This window comes from Ptychodera flava, assembly GCF_041260155.1.
Source record: "Ptychodera flava strain L36383 chromosome 3 unlocalized genomic scaffold, AS_Pfla_20210202 Scaffold_27__1_contigs__length_13241970_pilon, whole genome shotgun sequence".
NCBI classification, from domain to species: Eukaryota; Metazoa; Hemichordata; class Enteropneusta; family Ptychoderidae; genus Ptychodera; species Ptychodera flava.
In genome coordinates this window covers 4817061-4837430 of record NW_027248281.1, presented here as the reverse complement: position 1 = coordinate 4837430, position 20370 = coordinate 4817061, and the positions used below count along the sequence as shown (strand labels likewise).

At 38.4% G+C, this 20370-nt stretch overlaps 1 protein-coding gene and 1 long non-coding RNA gene across 3 annotated transcripts; one reads left to right on the top strand and one right to left on the bottom strand.

Moving 5' to 3' along the window:
• Window positions 1–734: 734 nt before the first annotated feature.
• Window positions 735–18827, top strand: LOC139126556 (uncharacterized). The gene is made up of 3 exons (XR_011550635.1): window positions 735–969; window positions 1443–1553; window positions 18715–18827. It is a non-coding gene; the product is annotated as an uncharacterized lncRNA (long non-coding RNA).
• Window positions 2530–9995, bottom strand: LOC139126555 (uncharacterized). 2 transcript variants are annotated; one of them, XM_070692629.1, is made up of 3 exons: window positions 9712–9995; window positions 3736–4146; window positions 2530–3203 (listed from the first exon to the last, which is right to left on the bottom strand). In XM_070692629.1, exons 1-3 carry the CDS (start codon window positions 9776–9778, stop codon window positions 3058–3060), a joined length of 624 nt encoding a protein of 207 aa, XP_070548730.1. In that variant the 5' UTR covers window positions 9779–9995; the 3' UTR covers window positions 2530–3057. The 2 variants fall into 2 exon arrangements, with proteins under 2 accessions (XP_070548730.1, XP_070548731.1); XM_070692630.1 differs by lacking the exon at window positions 9712–9995 and adding an exon at window positions 6326–6667 and having other exon boundaries at window positions 2591–3203.
• Window positions 18828–20370: the final 1543 nt, after the last annotated feature.

Sequence of the window (20370 nt, the reverse complement as noted above, 5' to 3'; positions counted from 1 at the left end):
TCAACATTCACAGACATTTTAGTCACTGACATGGACCCAGGCCCACCTTGAAATCACTTGAAATCACTTGAAATCACTAAAATCACTAGAACCTGATATATAGTACTGTAAGTTGATTAAACCCATTACATTTTACATCTGGTTTATGCGTGGAGGTACATGACTGTATAGATGTATCTCTCTACAGCACCCTCAGTTTATATCAAGTAATTTAAAAGGAAATGTATTTGTCTGACATTTCTCATTCCATTTATCAAAAAGACATAGCCAAAGGACTAACGCAAGTCTAGGAGATGTGCTATACATTTTCCTCTGCAGCATATGTACTCTTTCATTTTTGAGCGATGAATGATTTTATGATGGACGGAAGGCATGCTCAGAACAATTTCATCTAACGTTTCACTGCAGCCAGAGAATCTTGTAGTAGTTTATATAAAGAAATGAATTAAAATGTTAAAATACGCAGAGAAATTACAATAACGTGTTAGCAAATGTTCATATCTCATGTTATTTTCAGTCTAACAGCCTCGATGATCTAATGACATATTCTATTCGCTAAGGTGAGTGTTTCATTTTCGGGTACCCCTTTACGGCATATGTTACAGCTGTATAGCTACTTTGTTTTGAAATCTCGTTAAAGGCTTTGCAGAAGTAGAACAGAAACTATCGCAGCCCGGCGGTAAGATCGCGGTGACGTCATACCCGTTTACTTGAAATTTCTATTTTGTCAGTGACGTCACGCAAGAACGTCGGCAGTAAAAACGACTTCAAAGCATCATGGCTCAAAGTCGCCGTTCGAATTCAATGCACACTAAGTTACAGGGCATCAGAACATCACTGACCACTGACCTTGAGTCGCTGTTTGACCACTCAACCTTTCTCAGATGCAACCAAGTCTGTACAATGGGGAATCTATGAAATTGTGTCTATTGGCAAGTTACCTGAAGAGTTGAAGTCATGTCGGTCAAGGTAAACTTTTCTCAGTTAGTTCTTCTTAGAAGTATTTTATTTATTACCGTCAAACTTATTCCACTGCTAAGGAACATTCTAGAAACACGGTGTTTGTTTCGTAATGATTTCATAACTTACACCACATCGACTGTGTTTGGCAGTACCCTTTACTGTACAGTTATACTCTATGTCCAGTACTCTAGTTTTTCATTATTTTCGCCATTGCACTGTATTGGATAATTTGAACAATGTCGGTTCACAAGAATGTAATTTTTTCGAGCAAGGGGCATTCACTTTGTTTTTGAAAAATATTAAGGATTGACCAAGAATCTGATTTGATAAGTGTTCCGTCTGATGCATCGTACCTTGTTCGCACATGAGTGCACATAGCACGACCGCATGATCGGAAGACAACGAGTTTAGCAACTACAATATGACCAGCGAGAATACTTGCACTTGAACCTGGCGATATCAACATCTCACTTTCGCAGAGCAGTCTTCTGTATCAGAGTTGAATGAAGGTGTAACACGAGTTACAGGACAAGAGTTCATGAAGCATGACCTCCGAGTTCGCAACCACGCCATAATGCTTGGTGTGTAAGGTATGTTTGCACAATTTCAAAGGTTACGTTACCTGAGAAATATTGTAGGGTGTCAGTAAATTGTCCCTGTGAGCTACGGATCACAGCCTGAGCAATGTCATGAAAATCATCTCTGATATATTTGTGTACCAAACATGTTGTATCAAGCTATAATCACTCAAAATGTTTGAAATTATCGTTGTTCTTTAAATTACGGAGCTACAACCACAGTCCCCTGTGATCTATTCCGCTCTTGGACTATTCGCCCCATAGACGTGTGTACATGCATATGTACACACGTCTATGGGGCGCATAGTCCAAGAGCGGAATTGATCACAGGGGACTGTGCTACAACCTTGTGCCTCAGGCAACCTTTGATGGGTACGTGCGTGTAACATGTAAATGTTACTCTTCATCTATTTAAAACTATTTTTATTCTCCATATCATGTCGTTTCTACCATGACGTGTTATTGTTGTTTGCATATCTTCCCCAGGCTGTGCCTAGAATCACTATCTTTTGTTTCGGCATTACCGAACCAATCACGTGAACAGAAGCCACCGTAGCTGCCTTCATGCACGTGATTCTGTCATGACGCAGTACAGTGTGCGTTTGCACTGTACAAAGAGGACGGAAACGACAGAATGACGAAATTGGAAATACCCAACATGATATTTTGAGTTCCACGATGTCAGCATTTATGTAGGAAGCGACCCCGATAATCAATTGTATCGGGGCGTTTGGCACTGGGTGTCACTGATGCATGTCAAGGGTCAAACTCCATAAGTTCATCAGCCAAACTGCAGCACCCATCAACCAGTGTGACCGTAACTAATGGTATCCTCCCCTCAGCTTCGATAGACGATAAAATCTTTGCCTTTTCTTCAGGAGATCAGTCCTGTAAAATTCAGCCACCAGGCGCTAACGTGGCCTTCCCATTCGCATGATTCGACTGAGAAGTAAATGTTATGTAATATATGAGGCACAAGAAAACAGGTATAAATAACAGTTTATTTTTATCGTTGAAAATTTAAAAAATGACATTCCTTTCCTGTGTAATGCCCCTAATTAACTTGTGAATGTTTATTAGTTCAGCTGCTGTGGACGGACACGAAGATTTCAGTCATTCAATAAATTAAAGAATAACATTGCGAAGCAATAAATAAATTCATATATGGAGGGCACTTCAAAACTTTGAAAGGTACACGTCGGACGCCTTGTTGTTCGTTAGTAAGAAAAAAGACTTTACCAAAGTTTTTAGGTATCTAATTCAAGATACGGTGCAATCAATGTTTACGCGTTAAAGTGAAGTCAACAACACCAGATGTTATCACATTACGAATTTGCATACTCTGGTGTCGATGTCTGTTACCAACACTCGGCTCCGAAAATTCAAAACGAGCAAAGACAATCTTCAAATATGGGTTGCTGTAACCTGACATGACCCCATACGTCATCATTACTCCCATGTGACGTCACCAAGAAACATGTGTGGGTGGGCATTGCTTATTTAGATTGCGCAGATTTCAAACAGATTTTTTTCCGTGCTGTACTTCCGCATTAGACTGCTGTTTTCTCTTTCTCATTCTCCGAGATGTCCTTCTACCATTTTTCTTAGATGTCGATTTTTTGTTTCCTTGACATTTCCTCCTTTTGCGCCCTTTCTCAGAATCTGCATCGAAAAAGAGGAAATACATCAATGTGTCTTGACCACTCCATCAATGTAAATTTTAGCTTGTTCATATGTCTTGCTATCAATTTACTGTTAAGTTTGCTGTCAGTTTACTCACAGAAAGATTTGTAACTGTAAACGACAGAAAAAAATCAACAAAATTGCATAGTGTAATGTGAATTATAAAAGGAAAATGCACGATAAAAAATATAGAAAAGTAGCCGGACATTGTGAAATCAAAAAATATTACATAAATTTATTGAAAGCATCATCTTAAAAAATTGAGAGTAGAAATGGAGCGTCAGTCCTCATCCTCTGTAAGAGTTGAAACTTCAGACATTAATTAATGACAAGACTTACAGGCAGATCAACATGAGTGTAAACTTTGCATTTCTTCGTCGCTAAGGAAGGACACAAAATACATCAAAGGTTCTATGCTAATTCTCCTCCATGGTAAATTGAAACTACTTGACTGAAAATTATATGCCCACGATTTAAGAATTCACATTTAAGTTGGAAGACTGTAACATACCTTTACGTTGGACGGCTAATGAAAATCTGTAAGTGTCTTCCATCAAAAACGTCTCGTTGTTTTTCTGCAATATCATGGTGTGAATTTCCCAATCGCCGTTGTCATGTTTCCATGATACATCTTCAATAACAACTGTCATGGTATGTTCAAAGGTTTCCGGTCTATAAGTCATACTGTAACAACCAAGGGTGTTTTCTAATCCTTCGCTTGAATTCAATTGTATTTTTAGATCCATATTTAGGTTGTCTCCATGTATTCCTGCCCTGGCATACAAGTAATAATTACTTGTAAGTGGGAATGAAGACTGTACTTCTACTTGAAGTGAGACTCTTTCGTGTTCTTGGACGGGAAGAATAAGTCGTGATGTGAGAATCTTGATTTTTTCTGACCCAGTTGGTGCTAGATGGTGTCCTGCAAAAGTCAAGGAGTTATATTTTCGTTACAGACATTATTCTCAAATTCGACATAAATTCATTATTTGCAGAGATCCAATACACCATTCATTACTTAGCAGAGATCCAATACACAATTCATTACTAGCAGAGATCCAATACACAATCAATGACGTTGAAAAATGCAACATATGAGTTTTAGTTTAATTCATAATTGTCTGGCCCAATGATTAATGGCCAGTCATCAATGTAATGCTAAATTCAACGTTGAACTTAATAAACATAAAAAGCTGCTAAATTTACAGTAAGTATAGATTACAAACGTGAAAATATACACAAACGTCTTGGTAAGTAATATACAGTGGTGTCGAGGCCGCTAATTTTTATTCGTTCTGGCACTCAATTGATTGAACTCCCGGTAACAGCATTGTACTTTTTTATGTTAGTTCTCCTGTTTTAGGCAAAGAAACTATTGGAAGTTGAACGGCTGCTACTAACACTATAGGGAAAAAGTGCGTGACTAGAGCGAGAAACTGACGCTTTCTCGCAATCGGTGAGAATCTGTTCTGATTCTCACCGCTGTTGGTGAGAAAATTTTAATCTCCACTGGAGATTGGTGAGAAATGCACTCCTTGGCGAGAATCAAGTGTGATAACAAATTCTCACAGGTGAGAATGGAAATTCTCACTAAGTACAGCGAGAATTGAAATTCACTGGCGAGAATCATCAAGACTCGCCGTTCGGAGTCTTTATGATTCTCGCCAATGAACGGTGAGTCTTGATGATTCTCGCCAGTGAATTTCAATTCTCGCTGTACTTAGTGAGAATTTCCATTTTCACCGGTGAGAATTTATTCTCACACTTGATTCTCGCCAAGGAGTGCATTTCTCACCAATCTCCAGTGGAGATTAAAATTTTCTCACCGACAGCGGTGAGAATAAGAACAGATTCTCACCGATTGCGAGAAAGCGTCAGTTTCTCGCTCTAGTCACGCACTTTTTCCCTATAGTGTAAATGTCGGCGCTTAAATTTCTGCAGTATCTTATCGGGCCGTGTTCTAACACTGTTCCGTACACAACGGTGTCTTCATTATCACGTTATTCGATAATGACGCTGCTACCGTTGAGATTATTGGAGGCATCAGTTACAGTGACGACTTGAACCGACCTATTACCTCCAATCTAACAAAATCTTTGTCCACCGAGGAAAGATTTCCTCCAGTGAACGTATTCTTGTTTTTCCAAGTTACCCTGGACTTCATTAACTCGGTGAGGGTCTGTGGTTCAAAACCCAGATGTCGTTGCGTAAGTTTACTCAATTGAAAGGTAAAATGTCAGCAAGTGAATTAGTATCATGATATTCTGCTTACACGTTGAAGTTACAGACTCATTTCAAATCCTGCGCAGACTGTGCACATAAGCTAATGTGATTAACAGTCTGATCGGCACAAAACACTTATCTATACGTAGCCTATGAACATGTATGTCGAAAGTTGACCTTTGCCTCAAGGACAATCGTCAGATTAGGACGTTTAAAACATTTCCTTCGGTATTACAGTGAACAAATTCCATTCCGGTCGGAAAACTAACCCATTGGAACACCAATGCCTCAACACGTGCTAATGTGGTAATGAACAATAAAACTGGCACAGAAAGCTATTTCGTATCATAAATCATTTGCACTGTACAGATCATTGAGGGAGATCTCTTCTACCGCCAATGTACAGATCTAGGCTGATATGCGTCTTGTGCATACAGACCTTCAACTACTGATTAACAGGTGGTTGATTGAATACATGCCCAGCGTATCAGCAACGCCTTGTCCAATAATTGTAACGTCCAAGTGTTCACCTATCAGTCTTTGATCATGTGCTCTGATCACGTGATCCAAAACAAACGCACGTCGTCAGTGGCACAGTTACGTTGTGGTTGGGGAATCCCTTTCGAGAGATACTTCACTTCAGATTACTCATACCTGTCCTAACCACAAGGACTGTGCCTAAACGTTTTCAGTTTGAGTGGATGTGAGGCAGTATCAACGTATTGGCGCGAGTAAGTGGGTGAATTTTACCACAAAAAATCCGAAGCAGTGTTTAACATTTACCTGATGTGATTAAAAATACATGGCGACGCCATATCAACCGTGTACAGACCTGATTATGCAAATACAGCCTGTAAAATGTATCAAAGAGCACTTACCACTCAAACGTAGAAGTATTATCACTGACACTACAACGAGATGCTTGCTGATCATTGTGGTATTCAACAAAAACTCCGTCGACAGTTTCAAAGAGTATTCTTACAAACACCTTATTGAAGACCAAACTGGTGACAGATCAGCACTTCGAGAACGACTAGCAAGTTCTGACAAACTAGGCTCCAAGATCCATTTGTATTTAAGTTGTCGGACGTGGGTGTTGGAAAAGGGGGGATGTCCATATGAAGTCATGATTTGGTAATCCTGCATCTATTTCATGAATGGAATACCTAACATTGTTCATTTCAATAGACAAACCAAGCTATTTAAATTCATTCACTGAATAGTGAACAAGCCATCGGTCAAGGTAAAGTTCGTGCATTGCAGAGCCACCCTGCTGCCCCTCAGTGAAGAGACATCTAAATGCATGCAGTTTCTAGTATTAAGGTATTAGATCAGCCACGGTGAGATGGAGTGTTGCCGTTTGAAATAAATATTGAATCAACTACCAACTGTTTTTATTATACGTATCTGTGACACTAGCAATCGGATTCGTTGTCATGGTGACCACATCAATTTCCGGAAGACAGTGAGGATTTTTTAATTTTTTTTTTCTTGAAACGGAGGAGGAAATGCTACTGTACACCCAATGTATTTCCATAATCAACCTCTCAAAATTGTCTGAAAGGGTTTCATACTTTTCAACTTAAAAAAATTGAAGTATTCCAGAATCTCGTAAAAAGCCACATAAATCAACATTTGCATTGCTAGGTATCGTCAATGCAATTTAATTTGTTTGTGTGTTCATTGTACTCTGCGTTGAAGCTAAAGTGAACACAAATATTCAGAATATGTGAAGTAGCGTCTAAACCCACCTTGTATCTAGATTGACCAGGCAGTCCTATACGGTATACAATGAATGCAAATTAATCGCTGTAAGTAGAGACAACCACCCTTTATAAGGAGACACTGATCTTGTGAGCGCAAGAAGAGATAGGTGTTAATTGATCACACATTTTAGACATTTTCTGATATGAGTAGGCCCTGCCGAGGATAAGTCACATCGATCAAGAAAAAGATTATCTCGACTTCCTACAATGCAATCTTACGCGTTTTACATCGATGATGCAGCATTTGACAATACTATATGTACTCGTGTGTTTTATTTAACAACACCACTTTTGCTTTCAATAAATGTACAATTTCTATAGAGGCTGATGATTCGAAATTGTCCGACTTTCGTAGAATTATCAAATTCATCGATCACAACCGATGGTGATTTCACTTAAGCAGATGGTACGTTGACGCCAAAAGAAAAACTGCAGTGAATTATAAAATTCCACTGCGAGTACAAACACTGCCAGTATATTTACCTTTTAACATATTACAGTAACGTAGCCCATTGTTTGTCTTGTATGTCACAATAACTGACATCACACATTGGGTCTTTGCAGCGAGAAAATCATTGCAGTATTGCATCCTGAAGTTTGTCCGGCAGAATGGCAATCATTGAAGTGGGCGTTGTCAAAAAATCGCCTATCAGTCGTAGTACATGTCTAGTTGGACCGGGGACTGATTTCATTCAACCAAATTCTGGAGCAGTGATCAGAGTTTTAGCAATGAATCAAGGTACACACCCTTTACAAAGGAGTGGCCGTAATTTAGGAGATTATACCGTTAAACAATGACATTTACGTTTTTCTATGGGAGTCTTTCAGGAATGTTGGAAAGGCTGGCCTTGAAAATACATTCCGATCTAAAATACCAAATTTAAGATGAAATTGGCTGCTTGGTGATATTTCACACCAACACGTCACCGACTAGCCGTAATTGCTGTGTACACACTAAAATTTTAATCGATTATGAACAGAGTGTCAACAACCCCTTGCCCGATGATTGCGAAATATCCGCCGGCATGGACGGATCACGAGGTCATCTAGGGGATTCCCCGATAGACGTTACAAACCCATTGCTCGAATGTATGGTTGTGAATGTAACGATGTGTCTACGTATAGAATTGATGTATCCTGTAAATTTTGACTTGAGTTTTCAGCATGTTAAAAAATATGTCGTTTTGGACAATAAGTACATTTATAAGGATATCAGAAGTACCATGTGATAGTTATATGGCATTTCACTGACCTGCCTATGGTAGTGCCGCCTGTGATAATATAGTACAGAACTAATAGAATTGCAAACGTACAACATAAAGGCGTTCTCCTGTTATTAATAAAACTGAATGCACACAGTTCAGTTTCCGAGTGTAGGTCAATCAAGAAGATTTCTACCAACAATGCCGTACGTACAGTGCTGTAGTTTTAGTCGACCGAATTCAAGGTTCATGAATATGTCATCATGTAGCTTCGTCTGACCATGGGCTGAGGGTATGCACATGTAAACTGTTGCATATTTAGTATAACAGAAACGTTACTTTGCATATGATCGATAGAAACATCATATATCACTGCGTTTTGCTCTATTCTGTGACGAATGGATTGTTTGACTTCATTTCACTTGAATATATGCTGACTAGCGTGCTAACACATCCACTGTTACCGATCTAGAGTTCAGCCTTTTAGTATAGAGAGACGGTATGGAAACATTGAAATTATTTATTAGGTCTGACAAAGTTAGCGTGTTACATGAATTACCTATAGATTAGTAGTTTGAATCAGATAATATTTACTGAAGTACCGTTCCCTGTCATTTAAAAACAAGACGCGTTCTCATGGTAACGACACCATTTTCCTGGAGACAGTGGCATGGTACATGTATAATACGTCACGGCGCCGGCACCGGCGCGTGCGTCAAGGTCAAGGTGTCTAACAAACGGCAGAATGACGATTGTTGAATCTTATCAGATGTCTAAGATTTTGAAAGATTGGCGATCGATTTGTGCAGCACAATTCATATTGATACGGAAAACGGACTTTCCCTGCTTCCAAAAACGAACGTATCACAATTTATTCTATCCAATCATACTTTTCGTATTTCATAGACAGCTACTGGTTGATGTCACTGGGGAATCCCCGTTCATATGACGTATAATATTAGCCGGAAGTGTTCAGCCCTTACCAAAGTCCACTTTCTCTTTAAGTATCCAAGTCTTGGTGTTAAGGGAACACAAGTGCATCATTCTGTTCTTTACACTGCAATACTAAATGCTACTATATTTTACTCAATGATGTGTGTCAGCAATTGATAAATAGCTCATTGCCTGTCAAATCAAACTGTTGAGGGCTTGGTAACGAAATAACTGACCGAGGTCTCCAATTGTGACGTTCTTTTGAGGCGGATTGGCAGACATTGTTGTCACCGGTCCATGTGTTGAGTTCAAAGGCTTATCTGTTGATAACTTGTGAATTAATCATTGATAATTAGAGCTTACCTGTCAAATGGAATAGCCAAAGACAAGCTGTAATGGTTGCCTGCACAGCCACACGTACTTCAGCCATTGTACGATCAGATAGCAATCTCTGTTATGTCAGGTGACACCTGTTCGCCAAATAGTTTTATGACAGTGTGCTGCTACTGTAATGTGCAGACACTGTAGATTGTAGATGACGATGGCCATGGTGCAGGGGGCTCCTTTAAGTGCACAATGATCGGGGATTACCACGCGTTCATTTCTAAAAATAGCTAGCACAAAGTCGACGACATGTCCGCGGCAGTGAAAGTTGTCACTACGCATAACAGAAGCGGACCAAAGCTCTGAGCCCTCAACACAGTGAGGCCAAATTCAGAGCCCTCAAATTAGGAAGGTGAAAAATAACAATAAATGAAAGGTAAAGTAGTTATAATTAAAAAAAAAGAAAACTAAATCAAACAAATAATTTTTTAAAAGATGCGCAGTGGCCATTAACGAATGCCGCAGGTGCTATTAACGACTACAGGGGATTTTTAGCAAGTTGATATGTCATTCTCTATTTCCTGCTTTCAAAATAATCTCAAGGTAAAAGCTCTTAAGACTCGGAGGCAAATATCTGCACATCCGAAAATTGATTATTTAGAGGTTTTAGGCTAGTCATCAATAGCAGAAGGGACGAAATCAATCAAGATAAACAGAGTGACTCATCGGAAAAAGTTTCAACAACGACAAGCCCGTGCTCAAACGTGCAAATGATTAAGACCCTAGTCTATATATTGTCATATGGGTGTTCAAAGTTTGCTACATGTTACAGGACATTCTGGCTGAGTGTTTGACTCCTCGTTTGTCGTCATTGGAAAGAAGACACATGAACAGTATTAAAGTCAAATACCACTCCAGGTACTCACTTGACTGTGCCTATATAATTAAGGGGATAGCACTTTCAACGAGGAAAGGAATGTGAATAACAAAACCTTCAGTGATAGATTGGGTAGATGGACTACGAAAGCATGTATAGCAGAGATATAATGACCTTGTTGATCTACGATATAACACTTCATTTCTCATAAATACAATCGACAAAACACGTTCTCCATGCCATTGTTCAATCCATCTCATATTGTGGTTTGTGTGTAGTGAACACCAACATTAAGTCAAAGTCCTATTCAATTCCAACGTCTTTCGAGTCGAAGAGTTTCATCTTACGTTAATTAATACGTTGTGTTATGAAATATCTAAATGTCGTATATTAATATTGTTTTTGAAGAAATACAGAAAAGTCAAAGAAAAGTAAAAAATATTCAAATATGAATATACATAAATATTAAATTATTAAATATAATATTAAAGCGAAATGTATATATATATATATATATATATATATATATATATATATATATATATATATATATATAAAAACATTAATCCGCACATTTTGTGAATAATTTTATTCTACACCTTGTTTTTAGCCAAATTTCACCAGCAAAAGTGGAAATTATAGCGTTTTGAGGATGTCCCTCGAGCACTGCGTCGTACAATGGCGAGCAGATTGGGAACGCGTTCAGCGCGTCCGCTAATTATAAGCGCACAGAAGAAACTTTTTACCCGCGCAGCGCAGTGCACACGCGGTAATGTAGTTCAGCAGCACAATTTCACTCAGAATTACAAGTTGTACACCCCGTCAAAGTTATTGGATCCATGGACTGTATAACAAAACTCCCTACGTTACAGACGCAGGTGCATAATAATATCTGTTATTTAAATTTCATGCGTCCTACAATCCTCAGACAGACAGAGCTTAATTTTCCTCAGCTTAGGTCTTTACTCTCATTTTAGGGACGTGTCATTATGCTGTGGTTTAAGGTGGTGTTGAAATTGGAAAAAAATAATATTTTTTGGTGGACGACATTTTAAGACCATTTCAGAGCGTTTATTTAACAGCCTAGATTTATCAGAATTGATTATTTGTATCATTTCTGGTCGACAAAGATATAGCGTTTGCTTAGATCAGGGAGCGTTTGATTGGGGCCTGGGTGGGCTGGCATTATCCGGGGATTACCTCAAAATTGAAAGCTACAAGGGTGGGGGGGAGGTCACGTATTTTTCAAACAGCAAAGATGGGGGTCACTTGATTAGTATCATAAGTATTAATCATTCGGCCAAAAAGCAGTTTCAATGTACAAAAATATTCTTGGAAATAAAATGATTATCCCAGCGCATGATTTCATTCTCTGAAGTCATTTCACTGTAAATCTGAATAAAAGTATATGTATTATCTGTCACATTAAGATCTTGCGATGACAACTCTTACTTACTCAGGCAATGGGGGAGGTGTCATGAAATTTTGTCATCTTAAAAGAGGGGGGGGGTCATAATTTCGAGGGGAGGCAATGGGTAGGATGTTCACTTATTTTGACTGATGCACAGGAAGAAATTTGCCAGCCCACCCCGGCTGTAATAACTGATCGGTCCCTTAAAGTAACTCAATGCTCTATAGAATACATGTGCATGGGTGTGTATTTGTTTGTATGTATGTATGTATGTATGTATGTATGTATGTATGTATGTATGTATGTATGTATGTATGTATGTATGTATGTATGTATGTATGTATGTATGTATGTATGTATGTATGTATGTATGGATGGATGGATGGATGGATGGATGGATGGATGGATGGATGGATGGATGGATGGAGGATGATGGATGGATGGACGGACGGACGGACGGACGGACGGACGGATGGATGGATGGATGGATGGATGGAATGTAATTATGATAAGTATTATCCTTTGACGCTTGGAATCAATAGCTTGGGATTTCGCTCCGAGATCAGCGTACTAATTATAGGTAGCCTTGGTAACAGGTCTCGTTGAAACTGGGTTAAATAGAAATGATGCCAAATTCATTACTAAAGTTTGCAGTCTGAGTGCCATTATGGGTTCTAACAAAATCTGGAGATTGAGGTGCAGAAAATACTATGTGTAAGGTTTCTGTTTCGATTGAATTGACTTCGCTGTTCACGTTCATGTGGGCCATTTCCACATTTTCCAAGGAGGTGTAGTGTGTTCAACTAATGTTAGTGTAATACTACACCTGTACAGTGCATATGTATTTTGGAAATAAATAGGACTTGATATGTATGTATGCATACAAATTTTTCTCAGTGATGTAACATGCCCGATGTTAAAGTATTCATCGTCGACGATATGAATTCATATTCACGTTTCACGGCGAAGTTTTGATCGCCTTGGTGGTACAGTTAGTTTTGTTGGATTGAAACAAATGTGTCCCCTGCATTCATGTAACTGGAATTAACGAAGAATTTGTGTTTTGAAATTGAAGCTCATATCGATACTGACATGGTTAGGCTGTCGAGTAAAAGGATCTTGTCTTTATTTGTGACCAAGGGACTATAACATGTGTCTCTAACTACGATAAGCTAAATGACGGACGGTACGAGGATGTGAATATAAATTGAACCGAAAGAGCGATTGGTGCATTTTTCATGGCAACATATCTGTTGTACCTTTAGTAAGTTTATCTTTGGTCTAGGTACAAAATATTTTTACTCTTATTTAATGATGAAAGTCCTTTTGCAATGAGTTGTTCACAATTGACTTGAAAGAAGAAGTCATCGTGAGAAATGTATTCAAATGACGGTTCAGATTTTAAAGCTAATGACAACAGCATTGCTTTCTGTATAAAGGAACCAGTGAAAAATGCTGATTCGGCATATTTGCCAAGTCCTTTTTACAATTACATCATTGTGTATTTTCATAGCTCGGTTAGTAACTAGCATCTTTCTTCATGAAATCTTAATAAAGGGGCAAGTTTTAATCAGCTTCATCTCTGAGCATATTGACTGAATGAGTATAACTTTCAAAGGAGAACGAAGGACTGAAATCACATACACAGTCAATGTCAAAAACCATTAACGCGAGAATAAGGGATTTTGGACAGCCGCTGTAGAGAAATGTTTTGTAACTGTATGTTGCAGATATACCAGCTTCAGTCTTAATCAGCTCATGATATGCTTGAACAGAAAATTATCAGAAAGTAGTGTGAGCCGTACTGTTAGCTGCATAAATTAAAATGGTGTGACGTATTTCTTTAAGATTTATCTCAAAAAGTAGTACAAATAAGTGGTAATTCGACTTTACATTTCTTGTACACCCACTGTACCCTACAACATATGCAATAAAACGAAAAATACAAAATTTTAGTATTACGTAGTGACCTATCTGAAAACAGCTAAAAGTGACATCTCTTTGAGAGAAGATACCTATTTCGTCGAATATTCCATTTTGCCTTTATTCTATTTGTACAGCACTGTTAAGTGTCACTTGATTCCGATGCTCTACAAATGACTATGACGGACCGTAGTGTCCAGTGAGGGCGCTCTTCGGTAATGTCGACAAAACGTCGATAACGACGTTGAAAAGGGAGCTTGGGTAAGGCCAAAACAGATATCGTTTCTGGTCCTACATCCGGCGCGTCATGGTTTTTGGGGGGAGGGGGAGGGGATTACATACTGATCAGTGCAGCTATCCTTGATATCCCTGTTTGCATGTCCAAAAATGCTTGAAGAAAAAGGAAGTATTATGCAGCCAGTGATAAAAGACAATAATTGTTGCATCAATAATGCCGAACCAGCATTGTTAGGAATTTAAAAAAGAAAGAAAAAAGGAGAAAAAGAAAACCGCGTCACCCCATTACTTTTGCTGAATGTCAAGGACGAGAAACCTTTTTGGCCTAAAGTACTAGTAACATAAACACCGATGAGACACAGATTACATTACAAATGCTTCTGGAGAACCAACTTTATTGGAGTGACATGTCCATACAAAGACAATATATTCCAGCCACTCTGGTGTTGTCAAATACTTATACAAGTGATATGCAAGTAAAGGTATATGATCCTTGAAATTATTGTAGTATTCGCCTCAAATCTTGGCAACAAATGAAATGAAAATGACGTTCTTGAATCGTGGGGTGATCATTATTTCAAATAATATTTGCCAGACGATTGGCTCAAACATTAAGTCACGCTGTTGAAGAACTGATGGATGTCAACTTATGCCTTAGAGGTAACTGAAGTTATTTTTTATTTCATTTTATTTCATTTTGTTAAATTTTATTTTTTTTATTACATTTTTTATTTATTTACTTATTTTTTTATCTTATTCTGTTTCAAGTTTGAGCACAGTGGCTGCCTGTTTCAACTTATTACTGTCAAAAGTCTTTTTAGCTGTGTCTTTTTTGCCCTGTCCCATGACTTGACGATTTGTTATGAAATGTATTCACCATTTTTACCTAACTGTAGTACAGTATATATACGGCAACATCCATGTCTGACTCAGGGAACACCATCGTTACAACGGCAAATATATAATTAATTTATTCCCTTCGTTGGGAGAGTTTGGACAGTTTTTGCCACCAAGTCATAATTCAATTAACACAAGAGTGTTGAACATTGTGGAGAAAACCGATAGCAAGTAAGGTCTTTTCGAAGTACAAACGTTGATAAATCACTCAAAATGAAGGCTCTTCATGTCTCAACTCTAAGGATACCAATGTCTGAACTATTTTGTCTTCGACCTTTGCCCTTTTTCCTCATTACGCCCTCTTTCGGCTTTCTGTGTCGAATATTGGTCTTTTTTCTCATTTTCACGTTTATAGAGAATTTGACCGAGCCATTGGCTTTGAATGTGAGCTTGCCTTTTTCTTGGGCATGAACTTCCAGAAGATAATCACCGTCGTCATCGTTGGTGGCGTTTTTAAGAAGAAATGTAATCTCCATTTTCCAGGTTTTTCTTCTACTCATCTTTATGCAATAATTTCCCAGACAGTTTGGATGCATTTCTGTGGTGTGTCCATGAAACTCATGCATGATTTTTGTTTCTTTTCCGTTGCCTTTCGAAACTTTTATTCTGAATTTGTAACTTTCTTCACATAACCGACATTTCATGGCAAACGACAACTCGACAGGGTCACCCCGGTAGACGTGGAATTCAACACTGTCAAATGTGATATTCGCAACAGACTGCGAGGCTGCACAGGAGACCAGTCCTAGTGGGAACATACGAAGAAAAATGTGAAAAAAAACGACCGTATATTACAATTATTTGTAGTAACCAATGTGATATAAAATGAATTTTTGAACTTGATTTTTTGGTACAGATCGTAGAATGAATCTTGTCTAGTTGCAAGCTGAGTTGCCGTTGTGCACAGCTGACCAGTATTTCAGCATGTTTAAAGCAGTCCTGGTGGGAATACACGAAGAAGTGTATGAAATAATCTGGACAGTTTATTACCATAGCTACGTAGTAGTAAATGTAAGGTGCCACAAGATATAATAAGAAAAAATTGTGTCCAAGACCAACTAACGTATTTCACTATCGATGTGTTAAAATTACGTAGACATGTTTTGACGTGAACAGCTGTCCTTGAACCATTCTTTAAAGGGACAAAGTCGCTCTTTGTGACCTCTTTGTGACATCAAGAAAACATTGGATACGTGTACAAAGTCACTCAGTGTACAACCTTACGACAGTACATAATTGTGAGGTGTAAAAATTTACTCCTGTGCTGAATGCAAATAGTTGATTTGGTTTGTGACTTCAAGACAAAGTGCATTTTCCTATTCCGCTTTGCGTTTCCATGAAAAACGAACATTGCCACAAATTGAGGGACATCTGCCATGTGAAAGGCACCGGCAATGATTTCATTACAACTTGCATGAGGTCCAAACGTTATGTGTATGTGAAGTGTCGCATGGCGAGTTTGAATTTCTGAACTCGATTTTTTGGTACAGACTGTCAAATGTTTCATTGAATATGTTAAACTTGTCTGGCTGCAAGCAGAGTTGCCGTTATGCCGTGCACAGATGACCATATTTCAGCATGTTTCGAGCAGTCCAAAACCGCAAACTACATAAACTTTTCATATCAAATAAAATTCAGGAAAAGCTCAAAAAGAAACGACTTCTTTGTCCCTTCAAACTTTGATTTATTACAAGCCATTGTGTCGCTTAAAGCTAACACGTTGCTCTGTTACTCTTCTTATTGCACGTGACGGAAAGTTACTTCCATATTCGGTGACAAAGTATATTGTTTGCAGCAACATCGAAACCATTACATCATCCTTTATTGTTGCACGGAAATTCCTGATTACAAGATTCGACAGGAAGTTACAGGCTTCGAAGAGATCGCCAAATATCCATAAATACCGCCTACGTATGTATAATACCTAAAAACCATCATTTTTTATTCCGCGTGTCTTTTTATATGCGTAATTTTAATACTGTGCACTTTACTCAACTTTGATCCCCGTATGAGCTACGTGTGTAGCCTCAGACGTACCCAGGCAATAAATGGACTGTTTATGAGGTACACGCTTGACAGCATTCTGAATGCCTGTACCACTGTAAAACAGTCACCAATGTTGTAACCGCGAAATGAAACTACATTGCGTAATTACACGACCAATTATAAATGGAGCATTTCATAACGTCAAGACGTGGAGATGAGAAGGAAATTACGTCATCATTACATTGAGAAAGAGTAATAGTTAGCGGTTATTGTTATATGTATAATTTAATGATTTGCTATTTTTATTGTTTGAGGAACTTACCTGAGAGGATCGTGGTCAATAGAGTTATTGTAATTTGCTGGGGTCTTGTCATAAATCGCAACGTACAACACTATATGTAATTCGACACAAATGATCTGTCCAGCGCCGCGTGAAGAACACATATATCGAGTTTACGAAGTATAAGCGTCAAGGACATAGAGTTATCCATTTACAGGACTCTTCCTCCTTTCGATGACACAATTACACGGAGGGCCAGACTGACCTGAAGACGTCCTACGAGTCCCGTAAGGACTTTGATGTTGTCCTGGCGACCTAAATCTCTGGACGCAGACACCAATCATGGCTGACCCTTTCAAATTAATATCCGGGATCATGACCCCTGTTATCGAACCCCACCAAATCATTAACTTAACTACCGATGCGTATCGGCTTTTTTTACTTCTGCCCTCATTTCTCTGCTTTACAAGTAACAGACACGTCGGCTCTGTCACGGTCCCTCCACAAAAGGGACCGTGGCTCTGTCAAGGTCAATGCGTGTTCCGATCAGTAGCTTGATAAGCGCCCCTGTATTGTCACGTGACCTTCAGCATAGGGTACGCTCCGTTCTCACCTTTATAACAGAAAACATGTACACCCAACACGGCCCTGCTGGTGGCTAAGGGGTGGAATGGGTCATTTGCAACCAAAGTATTTGTCAAAATAACACAGAGATTATCTTAAATTGCCAAATTAATAAAATACGTGACTGGGAAACGTGAAGATCTAAATCTAACAAACATTTCAGTTTTCGCGTGAATGATTTTGTGCCAAGTTTTGATGATATTCAATTACCAGCGAAAGGGAGCGGAGATTTAGTTTTTTTCGTATTATCGTTTTAATTAGGCGATATCAAGAAAAAAGTGTCCATATATAAATTTGCATTTACGGATCATTCTCAGATCTCAGGGAAATTTTTCAGTGTGACCATGAACGATCGATCTGATGGTCATTCCCCCGGGCCGAAAACAAAACAAAACAAACTTTTATGTACTCTTATAAGGTCGTGTAATTTTAAGCTGTCTTACAAGATTCAAACATCACAAATTTTCTGCCTGAGGACATTTGTATCATGTTAGTAGACTTTATGAGGCATCCTCAAAATGACGAAACAGTTCCCTTACGGTACATATGCCTTACAACACTCAGACAAAACACAGTGATGACACGCTTTCAAAACGTATAAGCTTAGTATCAAAACCCAGCAAACTTCAAACCTTGGAGTGGAGCATTGAGTGACTGATCACAATATTTATGATCCACTTACACAAAACATTTGAGTTCAAGGTAAGATTTTAGGTGAATTTAATTATGTTTTCATTTCTAGAATATTAGCAAACCATGTGTGCTTCATAGTGAGTGTAAACGAATTCTGTTATTTTCTATCCGCAGGGAAGGGTACGTGGAGACTGTGGAAAGTAGCAGGCGATCATCGGTGGAGGGAAACGTGTCTTCAGATATATTCCAACATAACATTTGAAAGAGATGATAAAACTACGGTACCGGTAAAAGTTTTAATCTCCTGACACCCAGTTTTTCATCCGCCGTACTCTTCCTCCGGTGCGGTTTTTACACCCTGACCCTTTTAAATTTTTCACAATAGAACTTTAGATGGGAATACAGGAAGGATAAAATTCCATCCATGTACAATTTCAATGGAATTTACATCACAATAAAAAGCTGAAGCGATACACAGTCTTGAGAGCTGATGGCGTTGTGCTGTTGTGGCAGGTGGTTGTTCCAACTGATTTTTGAAAAGCGTGCATGGTGGCGGACGCTGAGGGCGCTGCACAGTCAGCCATAACGATGGCTGGGGCAATGCCTTTTGTTACCGAGATCAAACCTTTGAATACTCTTAATTTGTGTACAGTATATAAAAAATGCTGACAACGTACATTTTTACCGTTTTCGGAAATATAATGTCAACAACAAACTGATATTCAAAAACGTTGTTGATAAAATTAAAGTCACCCTTCAATCCTATGTTACGTTACTGATATTCGATTTATATTTTTCTCGTCGATGAATAGTGTGTGCCCCGGGCCGTTATTATACATGAAATGCAGAACAAGTTGATGATTTTGTGACTGAGCTTTCAATTCTTGTGAGACATGCAAACAAAATTACTGCTTGAAGTCATTCTTAAGGTTAATAATTTTACTTTCGATTTTTCAGTCTTTTTAGCATTATTTTGTACCTTTTTCGTTTGTGGCGACATGAAAATTCATGTTTATTGTGAAAATATATGCTGTCAATGTTTAATTATATAGATATATATATATATATATATATATATATATATATATATATATATATATATATATATATATATATATATATATATATATATATATATATATATATATATTCAAATGAAATATACGAGAGAGGCGAAAGCGAAGCGAAGCGTTTCAATATGCCTATGTGGTTATTAAAAAGAACTACAAAACGTTTGAAGTTTCGAATTGAGATAATGCAATAACCAGACAGTCGTGAAGTCGTGACAAATCATTAGTACGACCATGGATGTAACAACTGTGTGCTACCCCCCGTGGTACGATGATCGGCAATTTTTATCGCCATTATGGCAAAACAAAACCACAGTGCTGTGAGATCCAAGCATCAAAATTACGACGGTAAGTGAGAACAATATTTAAAGGATGACTGGGGCAATGCAGCGGGTTACGGATCAAAGCACTTTTCCACAGAAAGACATCAGCCTGGCGCAGTTAGCCAGCCAGTGTGCAATACCAAAATATTATTGTATATGTTCCGTTTCTCCCGGATATCGATCTCAAAGACCGACTTCCGTACCTGAATAAACCTATACCTTTATTAGACATGATGCCACTATTCGGATGCCACTGCCGTTTGCTGTGCCGCAAACGTATACGCCATAACATGAATGATAATGACATCATTGGAACAATCCTAAAAATTCAGTGAAATCAGTTTTCAATGATGATGAGTTGAGCATGGGATGATGCAGGATAGGGACAATCAAATTACGTTCATGGCAAACTGAACTCATTGCGTTCAAGTTGATCT